The 9,456-nt window shown below is 45.5% G+C and overlaps 1 protein-coding gene across 3 annotated transcripts; it reads right to left on the reverse strand.

Annotated features, from left to right (window-relative positions):
* Positions 1-1,100: 1,100 nt before the first annotated feature.
* Positions 1,101-8,041, reverse strand: PDP1 (pyruvate dehydrogenase phosphatase catalytic subunit 1). Of its 3 annotated transcripts, XM_059166029.1 has the most exons (3): positions 7,799-8,041; positions 6,954-6,988; positions 1,101-2,839 (listed from the first exon to the last, which is right to left on the reverse strand). In XM_059166029.1, exons 2-3 carry the CDS (start codon positions 6,982-6,984, stop codon positions 1,182-1,184), a joined length of 1,689 nt encoding a protein of 562 aa, XP_059022012.1. In that variant the 5' UTR covers positions 6,985-6,988; positions 7,799-8,041; the 3' UTR covers positions 1,101-1,181. The 3 variants fall into 3 exon arrangements, with proteins under 3 accessions (XP_059022012.1, XP_059022013.1, XP_059022014.1); XM_059166030.1 differs by lacking the exon at positions 6,954-6,988 and having other exon boundaries at positions 7,799-8,039; XM_059166031.1 differs by lacking the exons at positions 6,954-6,988; positions 7,799-8,041 and adding an exon at positions 7,225-7,538.
* Between the last annotated feature and the right edge of the window lie 1,415 nt (positions 8,042-9,456).

A 9,456-nucleotide genomic window follows, 5' to 3' on the forward strand; every position in this document is an offset into this window, starting at 1 on the left:
ATGCCACTAAGGGATCTATTAAGCATCAGGCATGCACAACAGTTACCTTTTAATACTTCTTGTGTATATATCTTAAGATCTCTATTTATAAGCTCTAATATGTTTAAAGCATTTAGTCATTTTTAAACCAAATATTTTAATGGACCTATGTCTACGTGGGGAAAAACAAAAACTCCCTCCCTGGCCTCAATACCCAAAAGTAATATTAACCCTTACTCCCCAATTTGATATTTAAGCTTATTTTATATATGTCAGCCTTGAAATTCCAAAAGTGGGAAACATTCTTATCACAACTGAATAGGGAGTATGATTCCCTGGCAGCAGTCTACCCACCACATACAGCATGCCAAGCCTTTCAGGATTCCAAGATAAGCAGGATTGTGCTGTGGCTACAAATGACAAGGATTTTTATTCTGGATCTTTTTATTTCAAACTAAATGAAATAAAATCATTTTATTACTACAAACTAAAAAAATTCTTTTTTTAACCTCAATTTAAGAGTGGACGAAACCAAAAACATTATCATCTCCGAGTGCATGGCAAAGCAGAAAATATCTTGATTACATTACGTAACCAGGGTGGGGAAGGGAGTAGAGTTTGTTTTTCCGTTTAAGAAGCATTCCAGTCAAATAATCACAAAATACTGATGAATTCAGATTGCTTGGTTCTCAGTCATTTATGGCTTAAAGTACTGGATTTGAAAACCACTTCAGGCTAAAATAAATTTTTACAAATAATGCATAGATCTAGTATCTAGGAAATCATGCAGTAAATAAACATTCTCATGTGCATTGGAATCTTAGTGATGAAAAGGGTCTGCAGGTGCGAATAGTAGTATTTCTTCCCTTTTACCAAGAGAATACGCCCAGCAAGATCCTGGCTTTGGGCCTATTCAAGATCCTACTTGCCAGGTCATCTTGATTTTCTGAGATTGATAAAAGAAGCTAATGTCACAAAATGTTTTGCCAACGAGGAACTGACTTGCCGCGAGGGCAGGAGCTGTGAGGTCTGAGCTAGGCAGAAGGAGGCTCTTGTGATCCTGTCACCCTGCTGCAAAGTCAATTTGGAGTACTTGACCAGTTAGGGTATCAAATGAGATGTTTATTATCCTAGTAATTTTTCAAATCTATCTGCCATTGAAATCTGTTTCATTTGAGAACTGCCAGGGTAAGAGCCACTCACTAGTCTTGGTTTTGATATGCCCCTACAACATGCGAATTGAACTGAACCACAATGATTGTAATGTCGTCTCTGTACATCCGAGCAAGCTCCTCAGGAAGACTAAGCATTTTGGAGAGACGCTCGTGATCAACAGTCCCAAACTCGTTGTTGCCTACCGCATGACGAATGAGATGGGTTGCTGCATTCTGGTCCTCAAATACCGAGGACATCTTGGCTCTCCTCTCTGTTAAAAGGCCATGCATCTGTCCTAGAGTCACCTTGTAGCCGCCAACAGCTATGGGCTGCTGGTGATGCATGCCAGTCAGGTACTCACCCACAATCCTAACCACATCCTGCCTATGCATCGTCTCCCACAGCCCATCAGTGGCCAACACTAGAAACTTATCCTGTGGCCTCAGTCGGTGGTAAGTTACCTCTGGCTCAGCAGTGAGATAAGGAGGCGTGTAGTAATTAGGAGGGATAAACTTGGTATATTCATTGTCATTCAACTGGTCTGGGCCTGATTCTATCACCCTCTTTTGAAGGTCAATGCTCCATTTGAACTTTACATCTCCAAAAGCCCTAAAAGGCATCAGCAAGCCGAGCAGCCGATCCTGTTTCACCACACTCTTGGCCTCATTCTTTGGGTGTTCCAGTTTCAGCCGTTCCAGTTCTCTTTCGTTCTGTGCATTGTGGTCATTGGAGAGAGTGACTGCTGACCAGGAGCCATCCTCTTCCTGCACACCCAGCATGGCTCTGCTATCACCGGTATTGGCCACATGAAGGTCAACACCATCCACGTGGGCCACACAAGCAGTGGCCCCAGAAAATGCCACTCGAAGCACCAGGTAATTGAGGAAAGAATTGGGATCACCAACTTGAGCCTCCAAAGAGATGTCATTGTCAAGCCTCTTGAAAGCGTTAATTAAAGCCTCTTTGACATCGATATCAGTAGACTCCCCAGTGTTGAGGTCTATAAGTTCTTGCCAGTAAGTCCTCAAGCTGTTGAAATACAATTTGGATGCCTCCTTACTGAAGTAATCATTGGGGTGCTTGTGCCACTGGAGAATGGGCAGCAGGGCCCGACCACTCTCTACTGCATTTTCAATCTCTAGCAAAGTCTCATGGGGTAACAAAGAGACGGCAATATAATAGAAGAGTCTCTCACTGACTGCCTGGGAACAAGCGCAGCCTGCATGGCCGTCGAAAACCCCCAAGAGCATCCCTCTGGTCTGCAAGCAGGTGGCTGCGCTTCTCCGGTCCTCGATGGGGGCATTTGCGGGCAGCTGATTGCTGTCAAATCCAAGGACTGAACTGACATTTTTGCCATCAAATTCTGGCACTTTGAAACTGTATTCATTTGCTTTCAGGATGCTGTTGACCTGCGGAGGGGTGAGGTAAAATTTCTGCGGCGTGGAAGCGTATCTCCGTCCTTGAGTGTGCTGCCACCAGCCCTCCTTTGGCCGGCAGAAAGTAGCGTACGCCGGGGGTGGCGTGCATCTCAGGCGGCTCTGTGCCAGGTATGGAGACGAGCAGCACAGATGTCTGTGGTGGCAGTAACACGCGGTGCCATAGATTCGGCTCAGTTCACAGTTCCGGATCAGGGGGAAGAACAGCTGAGTTGGTGCTGGCATGGCATCAGAAAACAGCGGCAGGCTGGAGCTTCTGACGGGGATTCCTAGACAGCAATCACACAGACACGCACAAAGGGAGGAGTTACATTTCACATCACTTCACCTAGCCTTGCTTTTATAACATATATGCAGCAGGTGAGTCTACACACTAAGCCCTGTACTCAGAAGCACTGTATTTCATACGCCTACCATGCCCTGTGCCTACAGGGTATGTTCTGCTAAGCACAATCCTCAGTTATCATGGAGCCAGGACTGGAGCATAGCATTCCTTTTCTCTTTTCTTCATATTTCTTTGTGCAGTGCAGACTGTACAGAATGTACAGTCGATTTGGCTGGGGAAAGCCGAGGAGCTGAAGATTACATAACATTATGCAGTGGCAGTCTACCTGGCCAATCACCCTCCTAGAATCCCTCTCTATCCTTAAGAAGGTCCTGGATCTCCCATACTGCTCAGGGACTCCTCCCATCAATGAAAATCCCATTTCTAGAGTTGTGGTCAATTGTTAACATTTGATTACACATGGCTATCACCAAAAAGGTGTTAGAACACATCCCTGACATATATATATATATATATATATATATATATGTATATATATTTATGAATTATTTTGTAAGTTACATGTATATACCACTGTATTAGTTCATTGTAACATATACAGAAAATTTTACATAATAAATAAAAATAGGAATTCCAGTATTCCCTTCTTGCACACCAGTAGATGGTCTTGCAAACCAAGCTTCTCTAGACCACTGTAACAATCTGGCGAGCTTATGAACATAGGTCTGCTGCCAACCTGCCAAACGATCCTAAAAATATCAGTTTACCTCTTTGGGCCTCACTTCCCTAGGTTGTAAGTGAACACAGAGAAGCAGATGCTATTGAAGGTCTCTGGGATTCTATGCTTTTATAAGTGTTAGCTGAAGTGAGGCTTTGAAATCAAATTCTGGTTTCTTTTTTTGTTTGTTTAATTTACTGTACCCTTTGTGATTAAAGAAAAGTTTAAGTATACAAGTAGCTCTAAAACTTTGTTAGTAATGTAAATGCTCTCAGTTCTGGAATTTAATTTACTTGTTAGCATTTTGTCCTGTTAATCAGCCATAAGAGAAAGCTACAGAAATACTATTTTCAACCATTACGGATCCCAAGTAGAATTCAATCCCTAGAAAAATATTTTCTCTTAGATTTAAAAAAAATATATCCATTTGCCTTCAGTAAGCAATAAAGAATAGTGAAATAATAGTCTAAGATTTGTATAAAAAAGGAACAAATATTAATCAAGAATAAAAATTATCCTGGGGCACCTGGGTGGCTCAGTGGGTTAAGCCGCTGCCTTCGGCTCGGGTCATGATCCCGGGGTCCTGGGATCGAGCCCCGCATCGGGCTCTCTGCTCGGCCAGGAGCCTGCTTCCTCCTCTCTCTCTGCCTGCCTCTCTGCCTACTTGTGATCTCTGTCTGACAAATAAATAAATAAATAAAATATTTTTTAAAAAAAGAATAAAAATTATCCTATATGACACTGAAAATATTGCCAAATATTTACCTAGAAAATTTTATGAATGTGTATCATTAATCTAGATGATTTATACACACACAAAAAAACCTCTCTTCCTTCTCACTAACATATATTGCCCCTCAATTCTTGAAGAATTGCTTCAAAAAATTCATTTGGCCTATAGCGAAATAGACTTTAGAAATACTTTATTTCTTTTTAAGAATGCTCCATGCTTAGCGTGGAGCCCAACCCGGGGCTTGAACTTAGGACCCTGAGACCAAGACCTGAGCCAAGATCAAGAGTTGGACACCTAACCGAATGAACTACCCAGGTGTCCCAGAAATACTTCAAATAAGGAAACACATGCAGTAAACAAAAAAGAATACAGAAAACCACTTGAATCTTAATATCAGCAATTCTTTCTTACGTTTGAACTCATTATAGGAAGAAGAAAGTACAAATAGCTCAGAGATTGTTAGCTATAAGTTACATTACTTCCAGATACCCTCCTTTAACAAGTAATTGGAGAAGTGAAAGTGGGATGTGGGAGAGTGGAGAAAATCAAACACTTAATAGTAATCAATTCTTGTTTGCTTCTGTAATAAGCACTGCATTAGCCGGGCATACAGAAGAACCCCTTCTGCAAGTGATACAAACTACCATTATTTTAAATGTACTATTTAAGAAGGAATTTGTTTTAAAAAACTGAAGATAAGCATAGGCAACAGAAAGTAATGATTAGAATTCTGGAAATAAGATCAGCAACAAAAGAAGCATTCTGAAATGCAGTTATGAAAAATAGAAATTCCAGAAGAACAGGATCCTATCAAGACTAACCATTTAAATAACTGCACTTCAAACTGAAAGTCATCCAAAGGGTACATGACTGAACCAGGAGATGTGCTCAGATATTCAGCCACATGACACTGGCTTGCAGACATAAACCATATCTCTTGTTAGATTTGCACGCAGAAAGCACATTAACTCATTCCATGCTTTGTATAAAGATTTTCTATTATTAAAAATATAAAAAGATGCCCATATCTTAAGAGAAATTTTCTCTATAACTTTAGAGAAGTTTGCATTTGTGCTATTTTAAAATTTAAGGCTTTAACAGAAAGAAGAAATGTTTTTTTCTGCATGGAATGTAGACTGAATCAAAGTACTACTATGTGTGTATGTGCACGTGTCTGTATGTGTTTGCAAGGGAGGTTTGGTAGCACGTGTCTGTATGTGTTTGCAAGGGGGGTTTGGTAGATGCGTAACGGCATCTGGTTATATGATATCTAATCAAGGAATAACAAGTCCAAGAAACCTGCACTTTCCTTTAATACTTTGTTTTGACAATTTTTTTTGCTTTTGTAGTTGATTGCAAAATGAATGAAAAGATTGTGGCAAAAGAACTGATTTGTGCAGCAGATGCTCTGAATAATACATAAATTCAAGCAGCAAGTCCTTAAATACTCAGGTAATACATTTTCCTTCAAGGCAAAATTTCTCAAGATTAAAAAAAAAAGTGGAATTTATCAACTGTATCTTTCAGTTATTCAGGAGCTTAGCATATGGACTGAGACTGTATCCGAATTCTCCAACTCCCAAAATGCCTTCAAAAGACAAATTCTTAGAGAATATAGAATTCATGAAAACCCTGCTCTGTGATTAATAAATATTCTATCACCATCAGTACAAATGACATATTCTCTCCATCAGATCAGATATCCTTAGAAGTCAGAGTACTTCCAAATGCTTTTTTAAACCGTAAGTGAGCCTTCAAAAACTGAGTATCTTTCCGAATATCCTGTGATTCAAAAACAACAAAACCCCACAAAAATCAAAACTTTTGCTGACAACCTCACTAAATTAATTAAGTAAAAAACTCTTGATTAGACAATTAAGGACAGCAACAAGGTACAGTGTTGGTAAACTGGAGCAGTATCATAGTTTCAAGAGATTTCTGACCACAATTTCACTGAAAAGTTCCCAACCCATGATCCAGACTCCGCCACCTTATATGCAGCATCTTAGTCCTGGGCAAATTTGGCCCATGTTACCAATGACTAATAAGAAAAGATGCATTGCAATCCAAAACATATGAGAGACCTATCCATTCTTCCTGATGTGCTGGGCAGATCCTGTGCCAAGAAATAATTCCACTTCATTCAATAAACTCACGGATCATATTAATTAGAAAATGCTGTTAATACTGCACCAACTCCGGGGCTGTTTAGCTTTTAACGCTTTTGGTGTAAGTGGAAAAAAAAAAAAAAAGAGCTATACTAGTCATTAAACGTGTCAGAACCTCAGTTTATGTAATCCAATTACATTATATATCCTGTATAAAGACTTTTCAGTTTCTCAGCATTTTCTGGAAATGCCTAGCCATTTCATAGCTCCCATTATCTATACAAAAATGAAGAAAGCGATTTCCCTCAGAAGACCCTAAGCCTCAAGCCAGCACTTGTTTGATTAGTTTCCTTTGTCCCCACCTGAAAATTGCACTCACTAAGGTAATCAAAGCTATCCGGGTCCAGGACCCTTTTGTCCCCTTTTTCTATCTACCTCACCCCTTAATTCCACGGCGACCCACCTAGAACCATCCACGCACAAAATCAATCACCATCCTTCCTGGGTACCCAACGCAGGTAGTTAAGTGAATACCTACCAATTCGTCTGGGCCCGGGACACACACACATTCTCCTGTCATCACAACACGGAGCCGACAACATCCACAACCCGCGCGGACAGCAGCAGCGACAGCAGCACCGGCCCATTGAAAGCAAGGCAGAGATGCTCATTAGAGGAGGCAGCGGCGGGGGAGGCGGGCACAGAGGAGGGGCGAGCTCTCGCTCCAGCCCCGCCAACGGGGCTGGGGGGGGGGGGGATGGAGCAGGGAGAAAGGGGAGGAGAGAAGGAAACCAACCAAACAAACCCACCTGGCTAGAGAGTCAGGGACGCAGCCCGATGCTGCTGGAACCCCTAGCGAGCAGAGATGCGCCCCGGGACCGGCCCCTCCCTCCAGCCCGGGCGCGGAGCCCACCGGCCCCCGACATCCTCCACCTGCTGCCCAGCCCGCCCGGCCCACGCTACGCCGGCTTCGGTCCAGAAGCCTAAGGCAGGGTCCACCGCGCAGGTGGGGTCAGCCTGGACCCCGCGGTGCGTACGGGGACCGTCAGGCAGAGACGCCACGCCGCCGCACCTCCCCGGAGCCAGCCCTCCGGCAGGACCCCACGGCGCCCCCGGCGCTGACAGCGGCCGCGGTCGGCCCGCCCCCCAACCAAGTCCGCACGGCTGCCCCTAGGCGCCGCCACGCCCGCCCGCAGCCCCGACGCCCCCGCGCGCACCTAGCGCTCCGGGGCTCGTCCTCCCCACCCCCAGCTCCGGCCGCCGCCCTTCGCACGCCGGCGGCCGCAGCTCCCCAAGCGCGCCGGGCAACCCCCTCACAACTTTGGGCGGGTAGCAGGGGATTCCGGACCCGGCGGCTCGGGAATGGGAGCAGGGAATACGAACCGGGCACGCAGGGGAGGAGCCGCTTCTTCCCGACGAGGAGACGGCAACAGCAGCGGCGGCACCAACCCGTACTCCTTCCAGGCCACCCGGCTTAACTCCCCGGAGTGCTGCCCCAGGCCCCCAGCTGGCCCACTCCCTGCCCCGCCGGGCCGCCACCCTGCCCCGCCCGAACGTCCGGGCCGGAGCACTTCCCGCCTCCGGATTGGCTGCGTAAGGGCGAGTGGGCGGGGAGGAGCAGAGCTGCCCCAGCCCGAGCCGGGGAGGGGGGGGGCGGAAGAACAGCGCGCTCCGCGCCAGCTTTGTGACGTCACGGGGGTCAGACAATCCCTTCCATTCCGAGCGAGCCGCTCATTGGTTCCACGGGCCCGCCTCACGTGACCGCGCCGGTAGCAGGGTGGAAGGTGGGGCTTCGTGGCGCTGGGGACCAGCGACCCGCTAGGCGGGGCGGCTTTGAAGCGGCTGACTACGGGCGGGGTAGGGGGGAAGCTTTGGGGCCCGCTCCAGCATCGCCACAAGCTGGGGTCCCCGTGGACTGGCTGCTCCCAGCCGGAGGAGCTTCCGCGAATCCTTGGCACCTCGGCGGGGGACCGACCAAGTGCCAGGTGGCCAGACGGCTGAACCTCCTTGCGCTTTCCTGGTAGCTTCGTAGGGATAGGCTGCGGGGACGACTCGACCAGTTGACGACTCAACCCAGCAGGGAACGGAATTCCCACCGTTTCGCCCTAGCCTAAAATATAAGGCACGGCAGTCCCAAAGTATCTGTTGCCCCATCTATTTGCATTCTTTTGCAGATTTTAGAAACATGAAGTCAGATAATGTTTTCTGGACACCTCTCGGGGTCTAGGGAGAGGAAGCCGGTCTAGGAAGTTGTGAGGAGCGATTTCTTTTCCCCGTAGAGTGGGTGTGTGCTCTGAAGGGCTTTGAAATCAGTATTGTCTGTCTCGTTTTCCCTGATCACAAGGAAAGAGAATGCAGCCTACAGAATTGGGAGGAGCCCTGGACTTGGGAGTCAGAGGACCAACATCCAAGTCATTTCTGCTCCATGAGACTCTGTTTCTGTGAGTTAAAGTTAGGCTGGCGGTGGCTTTGGCGTTCTGTGATTAAGCAGAAGACAGCCTGAGGGCTTGTTCGATTGTCTCTATCAGCAAATATCCCCTGTTTATGGGAACTCAGTCATTGATAGTGGCCTCTAAAAGCTTCCTTGGTGATGACAGCAAGTTGATCATTGCACTTACCCTGCCTAGTGTTAAAGTTTACTTTGATTTCTTAAAACTTTGATTTCTTAAGCATATCTGGTTACTAGCCAACAAAGTTCATAAAGTGATGTCAGTTCGATATAAAAACCGCATGTCAATAGCATTGTGGAGTTCTATTTCTATTAGTCTTGCGTTATTTGATTTGTATGTAGTAAAGAAAAAACTTTATATACACGAAACAGTGCCAAGAACAGGTTTTTCATAATTCCCGGATGTTTTCAGCTGCCTCCTCTAGTCTCTAAATAAATTAGAGGAGAACTTTTTTGTTTGGCTCCAACCTGCCCACAAAACTCTTGTAGCTGCTCTAAGTAGACTTCATCCGCATTTAGACTGCCCATCTGCCTCACTTCCCCCTTTTTTACTTCTCAAATGAGCTTCTCATAATTTTGTAAGCATTCTTCA

This window comes from Mustela lutreola, chromosome 3 (genome assembly GCF_030435805.1).
Source record: "Mustela lutreola isolate mMusLut2 chromosome 3, mMusLut2.pri, whole genome shotgun sequence".
In the NCBI taxonomy this organism is placed as follows: Eukaryota; Metazoa; Chordata; class Mammalia; order Carnivora; family Mustelidae; genus Mustela; species Mustela lutreola.